Source organism: Ruditapes philippinarum, unplaced genomic scaffold, assembly GCF_026571515.1.
Source record: "Ruditapes philippinarum isolate M1 unplaced genomic scaffold, ASM2657151v2 ctg3887_1_1_1_1, whole genome shotgun sequence".
Taxonomy (NCBI): Eukaryota; Metazoa; Mollusca; class Bivalvia; order Venerida; family Veneridae; genus Ruditapes; species Ruditapes philippinarum.
Window position 1 is genome coordinate 20309 of NW_026851896.1, and position 26802 is coordinate 47110.

General features: G+C 30.2%; 1 protein-coding gene across 1 annotated transcript; it reads right to left on the bottom strand.

Annotated features, from left to right (window-relative positions):
* Window positions 1–1091: 1091 nt before the first annotated feature.
* Window positions 1092–25608, bottom strand: LOC132742040 (visual pigment-like receptor peropsin). Its single transcript, XM_060730323.1, has 5 exons — window positions 25523–25608; window positions 3021–3043; window positions 2484–2668; window positions 1862–1961; window positions 1092–1618 (listed from the first exon to the last, which is right to left on the bottom strand). Exons 1-5 carry the CDS (start codon window positions 25606–25608, stop codon window positions 1176–1178), a joined length of 837 nt encoding a protein of 278 aa, XP_060586306.1. The 3' UTR covers window positions 1092–1175.
* Window positions 25609–26802: the final 1194 nt, after the last annotated feature.

The following is a 26802-nucleotide window of genomic DNA, read 5'->3' on the forward strand; positions in this document are numbered from 1 at the left end:
AGTTACCTGAGAGCTAGCTATTTCCGTCCGTTTCTTGCATATAAGATATCAATTATATTTAGGAAAATAAATACGAAAACAAAATATTTTTATGTAGCACTTTTTTCTTTAAGTAGTTTTGAATTCCGAACTTTATTCATAACAGCAAAATGACGTTATTCTAAGAACACAATTCATTCATAAATGGCGCGCGCGAATGACGTCATTTAAATCACGCGTCTTACATTGGTGGTGTTAAATAGGTTTTTCTAGCACCGGTGTAAACGGTAGATAATCTGTTTAAGGCGGTAACGTGGCACTGTCAAGGTTCCGTTAAACAGTTACCCGAGAGCTAGATTCTCCCGTCTGTACCTTCTATCGGTATTTGATTCTTTTCCTTGCATATTACATATCAATTATTATCAGAATATAAATTACGAAATCTGATATTCTTATAACGCATTTTTTCTTATAGTAGTGCATGAACTTACAACGGCAAAATGACGTCAATCTAATTCAGCAAGATAATAATGTTGATTATTCTGGTTTTCACGCATTCCTATATCAAGCAAATGAAGTGCATTGGTAGTGTTATTTGTTGTTTTCAGTGAATCAACTTTTACAAACTACGTTTTAAACCATGCTTAACATATTTTACAGAAACTATGAGTTTTTTCGATTACATAATTGTTGACACACTTTGTTTCAAACAAAAAAGTTGTTGATGATGTTTTTTTTTCAGCAGGAGTCATCATAAACTTATTCATGTTTTGCTGTCGGTATTTCAGTTCATTTTCATATTGAAACTTCACTTCACTTAAGTGTTGTAATATTATTCTGTCCTTCGGTATCATAAACTCCAACATCAGTCGAGAAAATTTAGTATCGTTCAAGCTAGTGCCGTGGGGTGAGCCATGTTGCATTTGGCATTATTCCTCATATACAGACTCAATCAAACCGAATATGCAATTTTCACGTAATTTTGCTGATTTAAATGCTTCCGAGAATTTTTTTTTCAGAGATTTGAGCAACTTAATCTATTGGCATTATTTAATCTGTGTCATTCGATTTCTTATAACATATTCCAGAGTGTTTCCAGTGACATTTACACAGCTTGGCGTATATTTTTCTCTTTATTATGCTTCTGATGTTTCGGGGATTCTTTTATCGTATTACTCAATATAATAAAACATGTTTTAAAGAGTTGTCACAATTTGAACTATTTGAGTTTCTTCTTCAGTCGTATTTAGTTTGCATTGCACAAATGAATCGACATAGTATGTATCAGCCAACAGGTCGCACGAGTTATGTTCACTGCGTGAATTAGATTCCATTATGACATTACTTTTATTTCCATAAATGTTTTTCTTTCCTATATCCATAAACAGTAGATTGGCTTTCTTGTTTCTATTTTGTATCTTATTAAGAAATGATACACCTCTGAAACATACAATGCTTTCTATAATGGCCTGACGGAAGCTGCTGTGCCTGGCCACATATATAATAGGGTTCCAGACAATTGAGCATTTGGCAAACACTGCTGGGGCAACCTGTACCCATGGTGAAATAGATTCGTAGTTTCCTAGTGCAGTCCACATTGAAACAATCGAGTACGGAAGCCATGATGTTACAAAGGCACCTGAAAACGATAGATCAATGTAATTATTTTGTTTTGATGATAAAAAAATGTAATATGATTTATTATAATGGCAAAATGTAATATTATTTTGTCTTTCGTCTGTACGCTCTCCATTCATATTTAATAGTTACAATATAATCAAAGCACTACCCGTGCAGTTGCAATAGCTTACAATATTTTATTTTTGAATATGGCTAAGATGCATATTTAAAGTTTTATTTTGTGTTTATCACGATGTCTTACCAATCATTAAAAATACAGTTACAGCAACTTTTCTGTCTCTTGAGGTCCTCCTCAGCGAAGTGTTTTGAGAATGCTGGTGCACATTACTATTTTTATTAATCTATAAATAACAATAATGAAGAATTTACAGAATATTTTATCGACTAAAAAGAACCACTAAAGCATTACTGAGATGCTACTTTTGTAACAATACGGCAATAAATTTAAATGTTATAATGACAAAAGTACTATGTTACAAGGTGTCCTTTTTAACAAAAATGTTGATTTTTAAAATATCATAAGTCGATCTTAAGAAATAAGTTGCTTTCCATCGACATCGTTTTTTAAAAAGAAGTTTAAATGACAAAGAACTATTTGGAATACAATTTTCAAAACTTCAAATACAAATGTTCTTACTTGAGTATTTAAAACACATAGAATACTATCTTTAACATCTTGTTTGTTTCACATTTTTGATTTGTTTTTGTTGCTGTTTTGATTTTTAATCACTTTTTATTTTTTATTTGAATTTTGAAAATTGATAAAATCCCATGATGAAATTTAAAGAAACAGACAAGTATAATATATTTAAAGAAACAAATAACAAGATTATGCTAATATGGATTTTAACGTAAGACCTTACCGTCCAGACAATACTACTGTAACTATACGTGATGATTAACAATGGTACGAACCATCCAAATGTAAGTAAACTTATTGTAAATGAAAGATGACTGTTATCCTTTATGTCCCAACTCACAGAACATGATATTCCTTTTATCTCCTCTACATAACTGGACCATCCAAGAAGCGGTCCTAAAGCCCAACCTGCCCCGAATAAAAACGAAGATGTTATTATTAAACTACATTGGAAATAGGACTTGGAAAGTTTTCGATTGCATCGCACTATGATAAAATACCGATCCAATGCTAAAGAAGTTAACATTGCCACCTGAGATATTCCAAGAAATGTCGTTATAAAAGCTGTATATTGACATGCAGTATATCCAAAAATCCAATGTTTACTGAAACTTGATAAAACGACAAACGGCACTCCTAAAATAGCTTGTCCAATGTCACTGGCAGCAATGCCAACAATGAACAGGTTGTCAACTGTACGTACTTTACTTTGCTTCACATATGTATAAACAATGACAAAATTTTCCAATATTCCGAATACCATTACTAACACCAGAACGGTACCTACAAGGTAATACATAGCAGAATTTGTAAACAAAATTTCATGACTAACAACCGCTATCGATATATCAAAACTTATGCTCGTACTCCAACTGAAGGGAAAACACTACTAGCGATGCAGAGTAACAGCGAAGCTTTTATAGGAAATTTATCCAATATTTGTCAACTTTCAAATCGCGCATTTCCTGACCGTCGAAAGTGTTAACATCAAGAATGAAATGGTTACCTTATAGAACCTAACATTTTCATATACAAATGCATAAATTTGGCGAATATTTTTGTTCATTGGATATACTTATTTTTGTAAACCCAACCCCCTTGTGGCCAAGGGTTGCCTGGTTGAGGTATCAGACTTGCAGTCCCCTATTATTGCTGTGTGATTGAAACAAGCTGCTAAATTGGACCAAAATATAAGGGTATTTGTATCTCTTAGTTTCAGCAGGCGAGATGGTTCGACCCCTGATGTATATGATCGGTAAGAAAAACTAAGCTCGGTCCTAGCCTAAGGGAATGAAGTCAGGCTGCCCAAACCCTCGGTGTAACCTTATTTAAATGTTTTTTACTGAATAAACCAAGCTCGGCTCTAGGTTTATGGAATAATCTGCACAACGGGAAAATTGAAAATGCTGCAGGCTTGGCTTGAATGAGCCTGTTCATGGACGGTACTGAAAAGTGCAAACAACCGTCCACGTCCCTAGCACCGGCTTAAGCAGAATTCAACATTTGATATGAACTGGTACAATTTTGAATTTTGAAACACCCGTATAAGTGTTCATATGGCTGTTATCATTGAACCTTCAATGTGACACGTAAGTGCCATTCTATGAAAAGCGGCATATGGTCCCTAAGTAAAACATGTGCCCAAACGACAAAACAAAGGCCGGAACTAAATAAAATGGAATTATGAAAGAGAATCAAAGGTTATGAAGCTAGCATATCACAGATAAGACGTCAAAAGACAAATTTAAAAAACAAGCCACATATCCTTATGGTAGTTAAAAAGTATTTAAGTAAGGAATACTGGAACCATCCAACAAGAAATAGCAAAATGGAAAAAAAATGAAATACCACAAGCACAAAAAATAATGTCGTACTGAACGATTTTTAAGAACCAGAAATATAACATATATAATATGCCCTTTTCGATGTTCTGAACGGAAAATCATGCCCGGTTCTAGTTAAAGGAAATAAAGTCAAACAATGAAACACTGTCAAATCAAGCCAATATTTCTATTAAATTCCTTGTCAGGGACATCATTTTCACTTTCAAGCGAAACGGAAATTCTTATAATTATATCTTACTAAATCCTAACTAGCTTAGTCTCATATAAATCCATCTGTCACACGTAACAAAAGCATTGATCATTTATGCGTTCAATTTTAAATTATGAAGTGTCTTAAAAGCAATTTTTATTTGTTTTGGTTGATCTTGGGCATTAATAGCAGTTTGGCCACTAGCATTCTTTAAAGCTTCTGAAAAATAAGATAAAATCATTATATCGTACATGATGATAGACAAAAACATATTTGCAGAAAGTTCGTCGTAAAAGTCAAAGTGCATTTAAGTGCCTTACATTTTAGAAGATGAGACGCTTAATGTACAGGAAGACATATAAATCGCTTTATATATCAATCTCTACATTTGCGTGTTTTCACAGAAACCAAAGGTGCTAATTTCTTATTGATACAAGTAATATAATATGCATATTATTTTCATGCAGAATATACATAGTGAGAACATTATAAGTTACTTAAAAAGACAAATTCCCTACACTTACACATTTCAAATGTTAAATCATAATGTCAGACTTCAACAGAAATCTAGTGCATCTCTCTAATTGAGTTCAACAAGCAGCTTGAAATTACATATTGCATCAAAATATTGTAACATTATTATTGTTACAGCATTGAGAACAGTATGCATGATAATTATTCAAATGTTTCTGAATCAAACGAGCGATAAAACTTAGTATTGTATTTTTTTCCAAGGTTCATCATGATAAGATATATCCATCAATATATAAATGTAAATTGCCCTTGGATGATACAAGATGCTTGTGAATATTCCATATCCTTAAAAATATCTGAATAAGTGACATTACTTTCATGTAACTGTTTGATATCTTCAGCTACGTTGGTTATCACAAATGAAAGCGAACAAATAAAAGCATGATTACTGAATTGAAGATCACACGTCTTGTACGCAATAAATATAAACAAACAGATAAAAACCGAAATATGCTTATGATTCCATGTGTATACGTAATCACTTTATACAAGAAAAAACATTCACTTCTTTACATTCTTTGTCATAAAACAAATTTTACATAACGGATAATCTTGTCTTCTATTTTCAAATTGAATCTTATTGACGAATTAGATACATTTAAGCGATATGGTTCGACAACCCTTTATTCGAATACCCGACATTATTCAATACTAAAAAATTGTATTTGTACGCTTCTTTTTTGTTTGTTTATTTTTTCCACGATTGATGGCTGGAACAAATGTGTTGTTTACGGTAATTTTGATATGATGTGCGTTTTTTCGTTTGTCTACTACTCGTTTGTCCGACTAAAGTAGTCGGATTTCAATTATTCAAACCCACCGATTATTCGAAAAAACAATTCAGTCCCCGGCAATTAGAATAATTGAGGTTGGACTGTTGTTCTATGCGATATTCCGTAGCAATAACTGCTTGATTGTAACCACAAAAGTAATATATAGTTTTTAATGTTCGACTATCAGACTTATTGGGGCTTTGAAACTAAAAAAAATATGAATATATGCTTTATTGTTCATCTTAATATTGTAAATAGATATTATACCTACGCAAATATTCCTAAAGCGAATAAATCATTTATACAGATAAAGATGAGGAAAATTTAGTACTATAAATCAAGAAATATATAAGTAAGGTCTTCGTTAAAAACAATTTTCTTTACCTCAAAATATTGTTTTTGATATGATAAAATATGATAAAGAACTATTAAATAAATGCAGTTCCGAGAATCCGACTAATGATTAACTTAAAATATATCATTTTCAAATTGATAAAATTTTAATTGATTAATTAATGTGGCAGGATGTTTATTCAGGTTAATATATATATTTTAAGTAGAATATAATGACAATCTTATTAAAATCAGCTGCTAAATTACGCTTCTCATGGTCTTTCAAACAATCAATCATTGGCGAGCTTTCATTTTTTGAAAGCGATGCGGTTTCTAATTTTAACTCTTAGAAACAAATACTGAGTAGGTAATTTTCAAGATTTCGAGAACAAACACGACGTTGACCATATAGCTGACAGGTAAACTGGCAAAATAACAATTAAAATTAAAATTGAATTAAAATTAAAATTGAAATTTAATACAATTAAAATTGACACTTTTTTCAAGTTGATTTGTTAAAAATAAATCCAAACCTTTTTTCCAACAAATATCAATAATTTATATAACTTCCACAGGTAACGGGTTTTTGACAGTTCTTCTCATTTCTATCAGTAAAAAATTCTGGAGACAAAGTGTTCCTTTGGAAGCATTAATCACAACAAAATAACATAAGAACTGCAGACTCGGTTTGATTGAGTCTGTACATGAGGGATCATGAATAAGTGCAACATCCCTCACGCCCCTAGCACCGGCTTGAGCGGTACTCAATTCTCAACACTTTATAGTGTTGGCATGAATGATCCCGAAGGACCAGAAAATATAACAACACTGAAGTGAAGTACGGGGCAACTTTTTACGGCTGCCACACGGCACTTGACACCTGCTGTTGTGAAGTACAAAATTCTGGAAACAAAGTGATCCCTCGGAAGCATTAATCACAAACACCGGTTTGATTGCACGACTAAAAAAGCTTTTTTGGGAAATCCGAAATATAAAGAAAGCAAATCAAATACGGTCGTCATCAGATCTATGTGGAGGAAATAAGATCTAAACTTTATTTAGATCGAATATATTGTCGAAGGGTGTGTGTCATTATCACGTGTTTCATAATGTGTTGCTTAAGAAACTTTATGCCGATATAGTCATGTCTGCAAAATACATTTACATCTTAGATTATTAATGTCGTGGCATACTAACTTTTTAAAATACAGATTGTTTTTGGACATTTAAATAACATTTACTGTCTTTTGTATAGGCCTCGTACTGCAAACATGTTTCTAATTTATTATTATAATGTATATAAAGACACCGTGGCAACTTGTCTGGATGAAGCATACATTTTATACACAATGAATGTATTAGAATCATTACTGTATAATATTTACATCTCCAAACAGATGATTGCCAAATACTTTTTAAAAACAATGCCCATGAATAAGACATAAAAAGAACGTTAGAAAATATATCATGACAATTGTAAAACAAAGAGTTACTCGTACATTATGATAACTGTGATAAGTTTTATCATTATATATATTTTCATTAACTGAATGCAGATGGTAGAAATGGATAGAAAAATGGTATTTACAGTAAATAAAAAACAGTAATGTAACAAATGTCTATCAAACTGCGTGTAATCTTAACCATTTCAAAATTGTGTTTGGAATTTCAAACAGATAAATTTTCAGACAGTTTTTGAATAGCAGTATTAACATCGAGTACTTTCCAGCTTATAGAACATTATTCATGTACAGTTGTAACAGTTTATAAATTGTACAAGTTGTAATTGAGCTTTACGTTATAATGATTTTTTTATGGCGTAACTGCTATTGGATTTTTTTGTTCTTAATTTATTGAGCTTATTGTCTTTGTTGTAATAATATAGGTGTTATAACACCAGGGTTTATGTAATAAATTATATTTAGAATAATTCAAGCAAATGATTGCTCACATTGTCATTATTTTAATTGTTATAGATTTTTATAGGAATTATTACTTATTTGCTTCTGTGATATTCAATGGAATGGATTGAAATCTATGGTAAGATGTCGATTTTTAATGTTCTTACATCTTTCATCAGCACTTAGTTAATCTAATATGTTTGTGATCTAAATGATTTTCCTAATATAATTATTTTTATATATGTTTTTTTCTTCTCATTCCAGCGAATTATAATTATATTAGATACAATCTTACAATATCAAAGCAGTTTGAACTCGGTCTAGAAATTAGGTGTATTAGACACATTGAAGTATTTGTTGATCAAGAAAACATTCTCTATTTCAGATGAGAAAATGCAGATTTGCTTGATGTATATGATGTTAAGATAATTATACCATTAACAAGTACGAGGATGCAAAATAGCACTTCCTCCGACAAAAAACACGGCTTTACTTTCAGTGGTTTTTACTTTGTCCAACTAAATATTAAGCAAAGCTCTGGATTTAAATCATGAATAAGATAAACGACACAAATAAAAGGCTCTTTAGTATTAAATTAGATATAAAACAAAATAGTTTTCTTGAACTTTGATATAGCTTGAACTTTACGAAGATAGCAAATATCTGATATATGATTAAAGTTTAAAAAGAAGTATCAAATCCAAAATGTAAGTAAATCTTCCATACAATTACAAGATAACTCTAAAACAGCATCTTCATAGAACAAGATTCATCTTTTTACTAACAAAAATGGCGGACATTATCCCATGCATGTTACTCGTTTCTTTAAAGAATTTTTATCAACATATCCACAGGTGCAAAGATAAACGGCAAGCGCACTTTTTTTGTAAAAATATCAATAAGAGTAAACTTGCAAAAGCTTTAATGTGCTTACCGCGTTGGTGTTTTACGGGAAATTACAAATTCAGTTAAAAAGTTAGCGCTGAGTACGTGTTCAATGCACGCTAGCTAAATTATTTTACTTATAACTTTTGAATTTCAATTTCTAAGACATAGCCATAAGCGGTGGTAAAGTTGTTTAAGGGCAATGACATTACAGTAGTAACTGCACAAACCCAAAATATTGTCAGAAATCGGGATCATTATAGTAATTTAAATGATGTTATTAGCCTATTGTATAGTCGTTACACCATTGTGACTTAAATCAAATGAATCGGGAGAGAAATGAAAATTTGACATATTGTAGGATGTTACTAGTGTTATTGCGCATACCATGGTCTGAAATCGGATGGTGTAGTTTTATATAGTTGTAACATTGTTGTTTAAGATTCTTACAGAGTTGTTTCTTCACAGACATTGATATTGGTAAGAAGAAGAATTATAGAGTTACATAGATATTACATGGTTGTTACTTTATCGTTAAGCATTGTTACAAAAATTGTCTCAAAAATCAAGAAGAAAATGTAAATGTATTTCAGAATTGTAACAAATGTTACGAATAAATGTTTTTAAGTATTCTATTGTCGTACAATTTTGAAAATGCATGGGTCTGAACCCTGTGCATCGGCTATATAACACCTATATATAATTTGGGGTTTGATGTATCACGAAACCCGTAAGACTAAGTGCTAAATTGGATTGCATCGGACCGATTACCATGGCTCATTATTTAAAGTCATTAAATTATATTTTCTTGAGAAAAAAAATATTTATTTGAATGATTCAAACTATGATTATTAAAATAATTTATTACCATCATTGTTAAAGAAATAATACTAGTTGCATTTTATACATTACCTTTTAAACGTATTTGTCATAGTGCCTTATTGCCATGGATTCTTTTTAGAAACAATAACAAATAATGTCACAATGAAGATATTGTTTTCAACAAAGGTAATATCTGCATACAATAATAATAAAGAACCATGAAGAGGTATAATCTAATGTTTTATTTATCTCCTGATAAAAAGTAAATTATAGTATTTGATAACATGTATCACTTAACAATTTATATCTAATGAAAATCCGCAACTTTTAAGTGTCATATTGTCCTTTATGTCACAAATCATATGAATTGCGGATAGAACGTTTAATTCACAGACAAAATAGTTCTTAACTGAAACAGAATTCTTAAAAAAGAATACAACTCGAAACCCCTTCCTTTGCACATTTATGACATTTCAGACTCAAAGCTTTCGAGCAAGTAAAATGATTCCAAAAAGTTCACTTAAAAAGGTCACATGTTGGACTTGGGTTTTTAAGTGTACTAAGCCGAAGACATTTCATATAAAATATCATAGTGCAAAACGTTTATAAACCAATTGTTTGATTGCGTTGCAGTGTTGTTTGTTTGTTGTGATGTTGTTGTTTTTTTTTTATTTGTTTATTGTTGTTATTCTTTTGCTTCTTTCTTAGTAACCGTCAATCTACTGAATTTTTTAAAGCAACATTATGGAAACAATATCATTTTTAACTAACATTTACATTATTTCAATCGATCATGAATGTGTTATTAGAATTTTCAATTTGTTCAAAATATAAAAAATCAGGCGACTTCATATAAATAACAGATATGTTTGTAGGTGTCAGAAAAAATATCATCCTGGGGCAAATACTGTTACCTAAAGGATGGAATTTTCACTGTAACTCGCAAAGCTATGTGTTTTTGTTTCATTTACCCGAACAGATAGTGTTATGATTATTATTATTTATTTGTGGATTCCATGTACCCTCACACATCTATACTGTCCAATAATGAACCCAGTGAAGATAACTTTCATTTTAACACTTATTTCATGTCGTTTTACCAAAATCAAAACCTATTTTATGTGGTGTTATTTATAGACGTCCTGTGCAACTAAACTTTTATACAATTTTAGACTCTTTATGCTCGTCAAGTAGTGACTTTTTACAATGTGAATCTATAATTTTAGGAGATTTTAATACAGATGTGTCTAAAGTTAAGTCTTATCCTCTTTGGCAATGTTTTAAGTCATTTATTAATATGTTTCATTACAAACAATTGATCTCAGAACCTACTAGAGTTAGTATTACAAGTGCAACTATTATTGACTTGATATTGGTGTCTGATAATGATAAAATTACTCAGTCAGGTGTAATTCATACTTCATTTAGTGATCATAGCTTAATATTTTGAACAAGAAAAGGCAGTAAAATTCCTATTTGTTTTCATAACAATGTCACTTTAAGATCTTTGAAAAATTATAACAAAGATGACTTTCAAGCTAGTCTTCTAGATACTGACTGGTCTCCTGTTTTGCTAAGTGATAATGTAAATGATGCCTGGAATATATTTAAACAGTTACTTTTATCTGTGATAGACAATATAGCACCTGTGAAACAGACCAGAATTAAACAGAGAACAGAACCATGGATTGACTCAGACATTCTTAGTGTAATTAATGAAAGGGATAAAGCTTTTAATAAATATAAATGTGATAGAAACTGTGATAATTATGATTCATTTAAGACTCTCAAGAACAAAGTTCAGTATCTTGTTGCCAAAGCAAAAAAGGAATATTTTACTAATACACTGGATGAGAACAAAAATGACTCAACCTCTTTATGGAAAACTGTTAAAAATCTTGGTTTGCCTTCCAAGAAGGGTTCATCTTCAACCAGTTCAAATATTTGTTTAAATATTGATGATAATGTGTGTTTTGAAAAGAAACTTATTGCTGAATCATTTAACAAATTTTATACAACAGTTGCATGTAAACTTGTTGAAAAGTTGCCAGAAAGTATGCATAAATTTGGTACGAATTTTGTTAATACTTTTTATGCAAACAAGGGTGTTTTTGCAAACAGTTTTTCTTTTTCCATTGTTTCTGAAAGTAAAGTTCTTAAATACTTAACTTCATTAGGTGTCAAAAAAGTTCTGGCTTAGCTGGTTTACCTTTTTATCAGAGATGGATTCCCAGTTATTGCTAGTCCATTAGCTCATATCATAAACTTATCCCTTATCCAAGGTCAAGTCCCTGATGATCTTAAAAACTGCAAGAGTTGTTCCCCTCTATAAAAAGAACGACAAATTGTCTGTTGGTATTACCGGCCTGTGTCCATTTTAAATGTTGTATCTAAAATCCTTGAAAAGGTGGTTTATGACCAGGTTGAAGCTTATTTTAAGGATAAAGATCTGCTGTATAAATTTCAATCAAGTTTCAGGAGTGGCTTCTCTACTGATACTTGTCTGATTCACCTTACAGACTTTATCAGGTATGAAAATGATAAAGGTAATGTTGTTGGTATGGTGCTGCTGGATTTGCAGAAAGCGTTTGACACAGTCGACCATTCCATTCTTTTAATGAAACTGCAAGCATCAGGTCTTAGTATTGACGTCCTAAATTGGTTCAAATCATATCTATCAGATAGACAGCAGCTTGTAGATGTCTCTGGGACTTATTCTTCCAATTCCAAAATAAAATGTGGTGTTCCTCAGGACACAATCCTTGGACCCCTTCTCTTTTAATTTATGTAAATGATATGTCAGCTGTGGTCAAAAATAAATTGCTTTTGTATGCTGATGACTCTGGTATCCTTGTATCTGGTAAAAGTTTATCTGTTGTTGAAAAGGCATTGACAGATGATATGGAATTGGTCAGCCAATGGTTAGTGGACAATAAGTTGTCATTGCATTTGGGTAAAACCGAGTCAATTCTATTTGGGTCCAGGCAAAAACTTAGGTCACAATCTAACCTGCATATAACCTGTGATGGTACATCCATTGAATCAACTTCATCTATCAAGTATCTTGGGATTACTATAGACCAAAATCTGTCATTTTGCGCCATGGCCGAGTCTGTTCTTAAGAAGGCCAACTCTCGGTTAAAATTTCTTTACCGCAAGAAAGAGTTTCTTACTCAGCATACCAAGAAACTTCTGGTTATGTCTCTTATTCAGTGTCACTATGATTACGCATGCTCTGTTTGGTATAATAGCTTGACACAGTCTTTAAAAAATAAGTTACAAACTTGTCAAAACAAAATAATGAGATTTGTACTTGACTTGGACTCTAGAGCCCACATTGACCCATCCCACTTTAAGTCCCTTAACTGGTTACCAGTCCACAAAAGAGTTGAACAGATAATGTTGTGTCATGTTTTTAAGATAAACATGGCCTATCTCCGGATTACATGTCTGAACACATTTTATTTCACAAGATTCCATTCATAATTATAGTACAAAACTTAGTCAAAAGGGTGGATATTGTCTACCTAAGGTCAAAGGCCAGGGTTCTAAATCATTTGCTTTCTCTGGTATTAAATTATGGAATGATTTACCTGTAAAGTTAACGGAGATCAACAGGTTACAAAGTTTTAAGGTTGCCATCAAAAGTCATCTTATGAACAGTATTTAAAAAAATTTTTTGAACATGTTTTTACATATTTCGGCTCAGGATTTTAAATTGTCTGCCATTTATCTTATTACAATTTTAGTAATGTGTTTTAAATCCTAGCTGTAACCAGGAGTATCATTAACTCAAGATTTGACTGTGATATACATTTTTATGATTTATTAGTATTTTTAAACATGATTATATTAAGGTTTGCCTCTCTATGTCATACCGCCAATACAAAGGACCACAATGGAAATAAGAGCTTTTTTGCCCTTTTTTGTGTTATCCTTGGTTTTGGTGAGCATGTCATAGTTTTACTCGTATGTGATATAGTATTTAATAATGCTCATTATTTTATACTATGTTATATTGTCAACTATGTATATGCTTCCTTTGCCGAAATAAATCTATCTATCTATCTATCTGAAATTTTCGACTTAATCGAAGTGTACAAAAATTGAACCAAGAGCAACATAACTCAACAGTCCTTCCATAGCAAGTTGTAATACTAGTATACTTGAATAGCTTTTTTTCTTTATAATTTAAGAAAATAAAGTATCAATATTTTCTGATACAAACAATAAGCTGTGTTTCATTTACATAAAACAAAACAAAAACAAATAATTCCTGTTGTTTGAAACAGGTTGCCAGATTTTATACGATTAAACTTATGAAACAGTAAAATTTTCGAAGTCACGTGGCATACTTGCAAAAAGAGCAACTCTCATTGGCCTTTCTGGAATAAGATGAGTGGTAAGGACATCACTAACGTTTGATACATTTTAAACATAGTTGTCTTTCAAGAGGCAATAAAACATAATGTCACAATGATTATTTTGCTCTAAAGAATGGCAAAATCTGGTCGCTTCTATAACACGAGTCATAAGAACAACTCTTGAGGTATTTGGTAAACATCTCAATTAATTGTTAATTGTTAATAATTAAATTCCTGAGTGAGCTTTACGCACAAAATTCTTTTATTATTTTATCTTATTATTTGAATGAAAAAAAATAGTGTGCATTTTTACCCGCCGTGAATGATTAAGTGACTGCCTTTGTTCTATACATTGTCTGCTTTCTATAATTTACCTCGACGAAACTAAATATTATATTTGTTATCTCAGTAAGATTATGAAAAGATTGACAAATGTTATTATCGATACAAAAAATTTAATTATTAAACTTGGTCATGAGTTTGACTAAAGACTTTTGTAAATTGTACATATATTTCGTTTACTTTAAAACAATTCATAAATGTGGGATAAAAACAAAGTAATTCTAGCATGATTTTGAAAAAATCAAATCCAATCTCGATATAAAACAACCATTCTTTGCATATAAGAAACAATATTTTATTCAGGTATCTGATATTGTTGTGTCCAGGGCGGAAAGTAAAAAATGACTTAACAAACCTTTTTTCATACGTAAAAGTGTACTGTTTTGGAATTGCTCTTTTTTTTAAAACATAAATCGCGAAATATTCTGTTACATTTGTTACAAGTATACAAAACGTATACATTCAATGATCAGACTTTTAACCACATCTTATTTTTAACCACATGGGTTAACTCAATTTAAACCACATCTGATCAAGCAAAAGCAAATGTCTTCGTTATTTTTCAGATTTTTCTGATTTATAGGCTTGAATTTCATTTTCTATGCACCGTTATATAATTTTAATTGCAATTAAATATTGCTTCATAAAACTCTAAAAAGAAATTGAAAAATTGAAAATGGGATTGCGTCGGTTATTTGACAATTTAAATGATGTATAGCTTTTTTAAGTACTAAAAAGAAATGTACTCAATGGCATCTTATGTAATGGTATTTAAGTGGGTTTTTTTCTGGATTTGTGTTCAATTTTTTCTGTAGGAAGTAAAACGAAAGCAACATGACATAATAAGAGATAATACAATTACGCTGTTTATCATACTTTATCCACTGATATGAAAACAAACTTTGGCGTAAAGGAGCAAATACGTGTCAACGGCTTATTAAACAATATTTGTTTTTGAGAAAAAGGATGTCTATGAAATAAAATGTATAGTTTTTAACTGCTGAAATGTACAACAAAATCGTTATGGCTTATGTGGGTTAGATGCACACTTTTGTGGAAAGTTCTTTTTTTGTTCTTGGCGCGCGCAGTAAATTTAGTTGTCACACATAAAGATAAGAAATTTTGGATTTATAAGAAGACATGTAAACGTTTGAAAAATAAATGGTTATTCATACTTCCTCGAACATATCAGCATTTAGTTCGTCAAAATTGCATGTTTTATTTTTTGCATAATATCATTAAATGTATTTGAAATGATCGATTTCCCCACTCAGACAACTGTAATTCCAAATTTGCTATCGGCCTTTGAAAGAAATAAATAGATTTATGTTAAGTAAGTTAATTGCATGAAGCTTAGTACTTCAATTTCACAGCAATTCGTGCATTGTGTTCAGTGTTTTATCATATACGCCATAATCTATTATATCCTTGATTTAGAATTCAGTATTCATATTATTTGCAATAAAAAAGTCGTAAGACACAGTTCTTTTCTTTATTCATATAACATCATTGCCAAGTACTTCAAGGTTTTTCATAACAGCAAAAAATAAACATATTGCCTTTGGATAATAAAGTATACATATTGAAATACGCATCGGTCCTTAATGTATAAGAAAAATGGTCATGAATCTTTTTACAATTTTTTGGGTACAATTGGTAAAACAGCGTGCAAACATATAAAAGACATACATGTAAGACAAATCACTGAAAATATGTGGAGACATTATTGCAACTTCGTAAATAACATGATCAATATAATTATACCAAAAACCACTGACATTTCAAAGTATGATTTCGTTTCTTTAAAGACGACAATTTGTCATTATGTTCAAATTACATCTACTTTCTCGTATTTTAAGTCAAGCGCATTCCAATTAAATGTAATTGACGAGTATTTCTACCACATAATGCTTAATGACTGCTGCAGAAATGTAAATGACATTGCTAAAATGTGACTGTTACAAATGAAAAAAGTGATTTTGCCCGAATCATTTAAAACTCTACTATAACATATATTGTTTTACTGTTTAGTTAATCATAAATGAAATATCAAAATAATCACATTGTATTAATTAGATATACAGTCTTGTGTATCATTTAGTTGCTGCATTGTCCTTTCTTTATTGATGCATCTCTTTGAGTCATTTTCCCATGTCTGTAACTCATTATTACATGTAGTTTCTTTATTGACGCATGTCTTCTGTTCACTGTTCATGACTTTTGTAAATTCTCGCATTCTTTTCAATATTGCTGCGTTCATATTTCCTTGAACTGTCAAAGGGTAAAGATTAAAAAATGAAATCAGTAAATGTCAATTGTGTAATTCCAAATCCGAAATAAAAACTGGGAGTTATAACAAAACATTGGACATTTAAACTAGATATCATTTACACAAGTCTACACTCGTCTACCCTTTAAACATACCAATTGTGCAACAAATCTCATAGCTCTAGGCCCCTCTAAACAAGTGGCCCAAAGTTGATGATTACCAACATTGTCAACAAATTTGAAATTCAGTTTCAAAATCAATAAGTAATAAGCAAATAATGATTTTAATTTCAATCCATATCGTGAAATATGCAATCAAATAATAATTCGCTATTAGTATATTAAGATCTTGTGTTGAAGTTGATACAATCATATGAAAACATTTTGAAGTTTTTACTAAATTAAAAATGGGATTTTTCTTTCGATCATTTTAAAAGTTTACTTCTGGAAATGTGAAATCGTCAGTTTGATGTTACAAAATATCAACATACAGAGCCTTTCCCATACAAAACATTTACTTATTGTCGATTTCATTTAATTAGAAATACATGCGACATGTTTCTCACTAAATTAATCATATTTCATATCAATAATCTAAAAAGGAAACAACTTAAATAAGCATTAGGTTGCTTCCAGTCTCATTCTTTTTATTTTAATGTCATGTATGTAATAAGTTCCGTAATGACGAATAAAATTTGTTTAAACCAATAATGAAAAAATGCATACGAAATCATTTTATTGCACTTATAGCATGAAATATTCTGGAAAAGATATTAATGAAAATCTCTTAAAGAACATCTAAAAGTATGTATTAAACGACAACATCATTATAAAGACTACCTATAAGCCAGACTCTATTACTTAACTGTAATCAGTTGGTCATTGATATTCAAATTTATATACAAACAAATAAAGGTTGTTGTTGTTATCAAAACTATGTTCAGATATTTCTTAGAAAGATACACATTTACGTGTGCATATTTTATGACAAAGATCAATTCAAGACAGTTTATGATGTATCTTTATTAAAAATTATGTAGTCTGGTGGTATTTTCAGGCGGCATAATTACTTTACTATACCTTACCTTGAAAAAACAGAAATTGTTGTTAAATAACTAGACTACTTTTATATGCTTCCTTTTAATTTAAAAAAGTTGCTCTTTCTTGTTTTAGATTATGTGTCTTACTGGGATTTGGTGGAATTATAAAGGTGATAATAGGCACGCTCAATGAACTTATTATGATTTTTTAGCGTAAGGAGTAACATTTCTCGTAGTGAACAATTTGATTGTAAGATGCTAATAGTTAATACACGGTAGAGTATGGCGAGAGGGTGATAATATGTACGCTAAATTAATAATGACACACTTATATGTCATGAAAAAGATATGATTATATTGTGATCAAATTATGCAGGAAATTCATTTATTTCTTAGTATACTTTATTAAAAGAAATCTTGGGAAATGAATATGATACAAATGCTTGCATGTGTTACAGAAAGTAAATGATAATATACAACTCAGATGATTTTATGATGCGAAAACTTTTTGAAGCGTTTTTTACATGTCTGGGTAACTGCGCTGATCAAATCCTTTGCCGTGCATTAAAATCAGAAGAAGCAAGACGGCGCATTACAAACCCAAGACCACAGTGATTTGATGTCAGTTTGCTTCTCATGATAAAACCATACAAATGGAAATATGCCTTTAGGTTGACACCACTGGTGATTGCTGGAAAAAACATAATACACAAACTTAGTAGAACTAATTAAGGTAACTGAATATTTGCAGATTTTGTGACCAGGAGGGGAAATTCAATGCACGGGTGTTAATATGTTATAACTGCGAAGGTTTCCGATACACTGCTTCTCAAAAATAAACGGAAATGCTTAAAAAGCTGACAATTGTTTTTGGAATTCAGTGTCAATTTAATTGGGGTTTTTAGAAAGGAATGCTTGTTTTTATGATTATTTAACGAGAATTATTTGCATTTTAACCATTACTTTTAATCTTACAAGTTGACAAGGATAGCAATACGAATTGTTTGCGTATAATGCATCCATTATCAAAGTTGTAAGGATGGACTGACCTTCAAGCACATAACGGATAAAAAGGCATTAAGTCATCCAATAATAGTTCAACATTATTTGACAATGTCTAGACGAGAAGTAATAATGGACTTATTTCATCATTAATACATTCTGTTTTATCTTTTAGACGACATTTACATATCTAAAAATAAGCACATATAGCCATTGAAATACACATAATTATATTAGAATGAAATAAACATCACGTAATACTTAATATTCCTACAACATTATAACAAATACCTTATTTACAAACACATTGAATTTACCCAAATAATATATCAAATTTATGTTGAAAACTTATCATGGAAATTGTTATTGATTCAGTAGTATCTAAAAAAAAAACCTTTCTCTCTTAACATATATAAACAAATTACATTTTATAAAAAATATATGTATATCTATAAAGCAATATATTTGGAACAAAATTATTGTCTGGATTATAAAAAAGAATACTGAAAAACTCTAGTTAAAAAAAAACATAGTTAGTAATTGCCTTAAAGTGAGTGGTGCATGCACAAAATCATTGCAAAGGATAAAACCCTACTTAAAATAGCATTTAAAATAGTGATATTTTGTTCTGAACATTTTATTCTGTTTAAGAAATATATTTTACCCCTATACATTGTATCCTGTTAACGTACTATATTAATGTGTGTTAAATAGCAGAGACATCTTACGTTACATTTCCATCGAGAATTAACCATATGATAATGAAACCAAAATAATTTTATTGTTGATAATTTTTTTTAAATTATTTCATAAGATATAGCGTTATACCCTTATATTCTCTTGAGGCAATATCTAAATAATATCGAAATAATAAAATATAACATTTAGTATTTACATTTTTGATACTTGTAGTATAGATGAAAGGTCATATTTACAAGAAATTTAATAACATGTCTTCTTATAAAGGCAATATTGAGCTGATATTTATGTGAATATACTTTTAAAGTTTGTACTTTACAAGTAAATGCTTCTATGTCTCAAATATGACTTAACATCAGATACAAATTGTCCATGAGTGTTGCAAATATTTAATTGCAATTACAAGTCTAAAATCTTTGATCAAATGCAAGGACACATGCCGACTATTTCTTTTATGTTTTACAATGCTGGAAAAAATAACTTCAGATTTCTGATACGGTAGGTTTCGCGACATAATTCGTATAGAACGCCACAATCGGCACAACTAAAACTGTGTGAACTTTTTTTTTTTGTAAAGGAAAGACAGATGGTTTGTTTTTAGAAATTAATAAAAATACTCGGATATATGAGGTTTAGACAATCCCTTTGAGGAAACTGATTTTCGATTTGGTAGTTATAATGTGATATTTTATATAAATGTCGATAAAGTAATTGAAACTGTGTACAAATGAGGATATTGTATAAAAACAGACATTCAAATCAGTGAAGCATGATCTTACTTATATTAAGCAAAGAATTTGATTCCCCAATATAAAAATTGATTCAAAACCACGGTCATATTAGAAAATTCGTAATTTATAGCAGACGACGTAATACGCCTGTTTTGTACGGTTGTAAGCAAATCACATAAATAGGCAAGTCTGGAATGTAAAATATAGATCCCGTCAGAAATTAAATGTTTGCCATTTTGTTTTATCGACTAATCATTTACATGGAAACTCCTGTGTTAACAACTTTTATGGGTAAATTTGTATGGAAATTGGTCATTTGATCTATATAGCATTGCAATTGATGAAAATAAATAACACTAGCTCATGGTAATCTATTATAGGAAATGGTGATAAATGTCATAATAAAGGCGAAATTATAGATTACACTCAATCTAAAGAACAAATGAAGCTTTAGAAAATTAACCATCCCTATTATTAGCCTCGTATACCTTGACCGTGACATACGTTGCATTTCTGAATTGCCAAAATAAGAGAAATCTTAATTATTCTCATTTCATTATTTGCACACTTGTTTCTTTTTAGTATAATGTTACTCTGTACTTTTTTTTGTCTAAATTTTGTTTGAATGTTTTAAATGGAATCTAGAAATTTACTTTTAAGAAAGAAAAACATACATCTAAAGTGAATATATCTATAAAGAACAAATTCCAATTCAGTATGTCAAATATCATAAAAAAAACAATCATTCGGATATTGTTTAAATACAAAGCTTATAAGATCATGTTGATAAAATTTAAAATGATTTATTATATAGACAATATACCAATGACATTCAAATAATATTAAATTTTCTGTGGCTTGGTGTAACGTCTGATATTAATACTATCAACGGTATTATTACTGCTTAGTAGACCTTCTTCTACAGACGAAATAGACCAATTCACATTTTTTAATTAAACTAAAATTATAGTTTTACAGCATGTTAGATGTTTATCACCTGAAAAAGTCTCAGTAAATGTGAAAGTATGTGTCATAAAATCAGCAAAAAGTAAACAAAATGTAGCATTTTGGCTTCCATACAAATTCTAAATCACAAATGGAAATAATTGCCAAAAATAATCAACAGAAGCTAAACATGGTGCATGTAATTTGCAAATGAATATATTTTACTAAAAGAAACCTAAGGGAAATAACAATAAAATATTTTCTGGGACATAAAGGACCTTAAAGAGCCTAATAAGATTTTTGTACAATATTTCAGATTTTATGATTTTAAGATGGTAAGTTTCTTTAATTTATAAAAGTAAAATAAAAACATGTATATACCATTTCTGAAGGATGTAAAATGTCTCATTTAACAATACAACTAATTGGACTTATTGATGTTGATAAATTGAAATAGTATACATGTATATCATTATTGGAGAAAGTTTGTCGTTATATATGTTTTACAAAGACATATAATTGATACGTGTTTGTTGAAACAAAAACAGGTGCGTTATAAAAGTTAAAGAGAAACAGTGATCGGTAGGTAGTTAAAAGTGCTGAAGGGTGCGGGGCTTCTTTATCTTTACACCTGAATGTCATTGTCAAAGTCAGATACAAAAACTAAGATTTAATATCCAACTAAACATTATAATATTTTTAATGGACAAAACAAATATTTAGTAACTCAAGGATTCTCAAATGTATCTCATTTAATAAAATTGCTAATGACGTAAAATGTCCATTGGTCCTTAAATAGATTTAACAATTGTAATAGTGTTTAATGATTTGTTCTAACTCTTTTAATTCCATGAGATGCAAAGTGTAAAGAAAATGAAAGGATTTCCTGTCAATAGATTTATACCATTTCTGTCAGTTGTCTAAATATAGATATGTTAGAATTTTTATGTGTGTTCCAAAACAAATTGCCCACGTTTAAACACTGAAATTTGTTTTTTTTATCTTCCTTTTATCTTCCTTATGAATTATTATGTTCTCTATATGGTACCATTAATATAAACTATCTTTGTTCCGTCGTTTTGTGTTCGTTAAATTTTCAGAGCTTTGTTTATTACCAGACATATATATTATTATTAAATTTAAATAATTATTTGAAATGCTACAGATGGAATCTTCTGGGACAAATTCATACAAAATAGTTTCTTAATAGTGACACCGTAACAAAGTTATCATAGTTTCATTTTCGTGTACAAGATAATGACCTTATTATTTTCCAAAATAAATCAAGCGACGTCAAAAATTCTGAATCATATTGGTAGTGTCGTACTACAAGTCCAATTATGCCTAAAAATACTTTTAATTTTATTTCTCAGAAGTTTTTAATGTTGTTATTCTTGTATAGTATCCAAAAAGTTACCAATTAACCAATTACCTGAGTCATTTTTCTTTTTGGCTGTAAGTATAGTGCTAGTGAATGAGTATTTTGTATGAAAGTCAACAAATCTACTTTGTTTACAATTTGCTACTTTAATGACCAATAAGTTTACATTTACCGCTACCTTCTTCAGGGAACAAGCATCTTTTATTCTCTAAAACGCAATTTAAACATTATTAAATACATTTATGCCCTTTCTAAAGAAGTAAAAATGTATTTATTTCGTCCTTAACTCAATTTGTGAATGAAATTTATATAAACTTGTTAAAGTAGTAATTTACTAAGAAGTAAGTTATAACATAACATTGGTACATTTTGTATCACAAAATGTTCTCTTTTTTTTTTCGAAAAAAAAAAGAAATATTAAGAGGATATTTTTTTCGTTTGCGTGAAATATGGAATATATTTTCACGAAACATGATAAAATGCCACATATTTTCACGAGCCGGTACGGCGAGTGAAAATATGTTGCATTTTATCATGTTTCGTGAAAATATATACCATATTTCACAAAAAAAAAAACGAAAAAATATTCATTATCAAAGAAAATGGTAACGAATCCCCTTGCTTGCAACCAACTGCAATTGTACAGCGCGCAGTAATCTATGCGTAAGCACGCGCTGTTTGGCGCTACATTGTGACGTCATGTAAACAACTCTATAAACGTCTGTACAGCATTAATTACTAAATTAAAGATATTGGCGTTCGGATTAATTTTCTTAGTTAGACCATTTTCTATCATGCTAGATAGTTTTCAAAACAATATTCAAGAAAAAGTTGTTTTGTATTTATCAGATTTTTCAAACAAAACGGCGAAAGAAGTCCCTAAAAATAAATTTGAGTTTTAACTCCGCCCACTTTCATATTTATATTTCATATTTATTTTAAAAAAAAATGAAATATATTTCACTGATATAGCACCATTTTTCATGGGTAAAATTAAATAATTAAGAAATATTTAAGAAATATGATAGTTACACTTAACCCGTAATTTGCTTGAACAACGATTGATCAGGATCCATGCTGTTCTCTTATCAACTCTATTACAAATAGAAAAAATGATAGCGAACAGCATGAATCCTGATCAGACTGCGTAAATTCGCCGACTTGTCTGGATCCATGATGGACGTCAACGCACTATGTTATTTTTTTCATGACGCGGCTCGTATATGTTTATGAAAAAAATTGCGATAGTGTCTTAAAGCCGGTGTAAGGGACGTGAGGGATGTTGGACTTTTACATTATACCTCATGTACAGTCTTAAATCGAGTCTGCAATTTTCATGTAAATTTAATGTGTTTAATTGGATGACATTCTATCCAGATTTTGATATGTTGTAAAGTGTACGGAACATATTGTAAAATTATTTTAGAGACAGAGCATTTTTGAGATTGTCAAAAAGAATAACAGTAGTAAAAGTGTTACTAACACGTTAGTTCTTATTTCTATTTATCATGTAGTATCATTACAAAGACAGGATTTGATACTGATAGCGCTAGCATCGGAGAGACTTTTATAAAATGTTACTGGCGACCTTTTCGTGCTTACAAACTTTTGCCAAAGCACCTGTTTTATTCTACTCTAATAATTAGAAAGCAGATACTCATCTTAGGCCTTAGATAATATCTCAATTAGAAATGTGTCTCAGTGATAGAAAACGCTGCAGCAACGGTTCTCTTAAAACTTTGCTTTTTGTAATACATGTAATAATATATATATTCTCTATACCTAGAATATTGTATACGTGTATACGATATGAGAAACTATTGCGGGGGAAAACTAACAATAATAACCATTAACATTTGATTGTAGAAAAGGCTTAAGAGCCTCTATGAAACACCAATGATGCCCCCTCCCTTCCTTTTTCCTACAAAGAATTTATAGCAATTATAGCATTACTTTCTACGGTTTTTATATAGAAAATGACAGTCTTCGCACCTACATGTTCATAAGAAAAAGTAGTATAACCAGAAAACTCCTTCAATTTAATATAAGGATTTCACGGCAATTAGAGAAATAGCAATAATAAGTTCTTTATATGTAATATGAAAGACAATGACATAATTGCCAAAAGTACAATAAAGAAATATCTTGGGAAATAAAAAAAAATGCATTGACATCAAAGCCATAAATAACGACATTATATTTATCACTTTCATAAACAATTATTGTATAGATTTTTTTCATGTAATACCCATGAGGATAACATATTCACAAATAAGCAACATATGTAAATAAAATGTATACTTATGTAAATGCATAAAGAAATCAGCAGTTTCGTAAATATTTTATCCTTATTATCTGTCATAATTCATCCGAAGTAAATATTAACATACATACGTTCTGCTTAATTTTACATCAGGATGCGAGGGAAAAACGCCTTTAACATTATAGTTTGACACTAAGAACGCTGATGGAAACTGTAATTGTTGATTCCAATGTTTCTATTCTTTGAATCTGTCATTTGATATCATCTAGACGAATCACAAGTATTGCATATTAATGGGCATATAATACAGTTATTTGATTTTAAGATTAAAAATAACATTTTTAAGGTTTTGATTGTTACCACAACACGATCCAATATATATTTGAATATGTTTTTAGTGCGCCTAAAACCGGTTTTAACTCCCCAGTGATGTGACTACCACTGACCGTTCCATTGTAGTATCACTTTGTGTTCCTTCACACGTTTCTAGTTTCACATTTCTGTATTGTTACTTGTTTTATGAATGACGAATGGCAACTATTGCATATTAATTAGCATATAATATACAAATGTAGTAAAATTTTTTTTTTTGATTAAAAATAATATTTTTCAATGTTTTGCTTGTTACCACGACACGATCCAATACATATTCGAATATATTTTTAGTGCGCCTAAAACCGGTTCAAACTCCCAGGTGATGTGGCTATCACTGACCGTTCCAAGGTAGTACCCCTCTGTGTTTCTTCACGAGTTTCTAGTTTCATATTTCTGTATTGTTACTTGTTTTGTGAATGATTGTATGTTTTATGTGTCCATCTAATTAAATTGTCGCTGACGGTATTTTCTCTACCTCCCCCCCCCCCCTTCTCCCGTTTTTTTAGCCCTACCACTTCTTCACCCTCAAACATGTAGCCCTTGTCATTTTTATTCACATATTGGTCTTACTTGTCCTTCTCCTTCTGCGGCCATTGTGTCCACTTCTCGTTCTGATATGGTGCCTTCTGTGTGTCCTGCTGTGTCTGAGGCTGCATCCTGTTTACGTTGCTTTTGCCTTTGTTAATCTTTTAGAGGGTATTTTACACCAACGCGACTTTTTATCATTAACAGTATAATATATTGCAATAATGAAATTGTAATGGGCAGATATTTCTTAACTACTTACAATTAAAGTACAACCGAGATCAATAACCTTCGCCAAAAGTTACAAACTGACACGTTAAGAAATATGTTTTTTTAATGAAACACGAATGAAGCTATACAGTTTAATATTTTAATGGAATCTAATACAAACTGCGGATATATAGAGACAATGCAATATAACAACCCTAACAATAAACAAAAATCAGTATTTATTTAGTATTTCAAAATATTTTATCATAATTTTAATGTAATATTAAAACATTTATGAAAAGAAAACAAAGATTTGGGATTTTTTTTTGTTCTTAGAACTTTTATGTGATCATTGTACTGAAGATTTATTATTCTTTTCATATTTAGTTTGAAATGCTTGTTTACTTGTTGATCCGAATTCAGGAAATGATGGCAATATATAGGCACAATATTGGATGTTTATAATTTGCATACACACATACACGTTAATTTAAGAAACAATGTTCTGTCTGTCATGTCTGTTTGAAAGTGTAGTCACACACATATTGTTTAAACATCTCATACAGCCTTCTTCATTATTTTTGTGTTTCGTGTACACAGTTGATAACTTGTCATGTGTGTCGATATATTTTATACTTCTCAATACACCGATAAGGCGATCAATCATGCTTGTCTATTACAAGAACGTGTCGGATGTTTTATATTGTCTGCTACGTTATCAACAATTGTTTTAAGTTACATCATTATATAAAGTTATTGTCGCTAGTCAGATGTGCTGAAAGATTGTATTGCATCTGGCAAAGCTGTATGTTTGTCTGCCCCATCTGCATTATATGTATTGTCAAAATTGATCCTCCCTCCGACAAAACAAACTATAAAGCAAGCCTGATATTATCTAGAAATATACGGATGAAAGATTTATAGCGCTTTCTATTTCAGTTTAAATTTAATGAACAATTATTTGGAAAAGAGATATAAGTATTAATTTTATAGATGGGACATTATCAACAAAGACATGATTGATAGGTTGCTATATCCAATAATACTCCGTTTCTTTGGAATAAGAATATAATCATCACAATATGTGATCTTATTTGAATTTACCACAGATTTTA

What these genes read in the sequence shown, in the direction of transcription:
- LOC132742040 (XM_060730323.1), bottom strand. Translation starts at nt 25,608, where the DNA reads ATGCAGCCTCAGACACAGCAGGACACACAGAAGGCACCATATCAGAAC. An exon ending in CCGTTCTGGTGTTAGTAATG is followed by an intron (nt 2,669 to 3,020) that starts GTATTCGGAATA and finishes TATTCGGGGCAG; the next exon opens with GTTGGGCTTTAGGACCGCTT. An exon ending in ACAGTAGTATTGTCTGGACG is followed by an intron (nt 1,962 to 2,483) that starts GTAAGGTCTTAC and finishes TGTTATTTATAG; the next exon opens with ATTAATAAAAATAGTAATGT.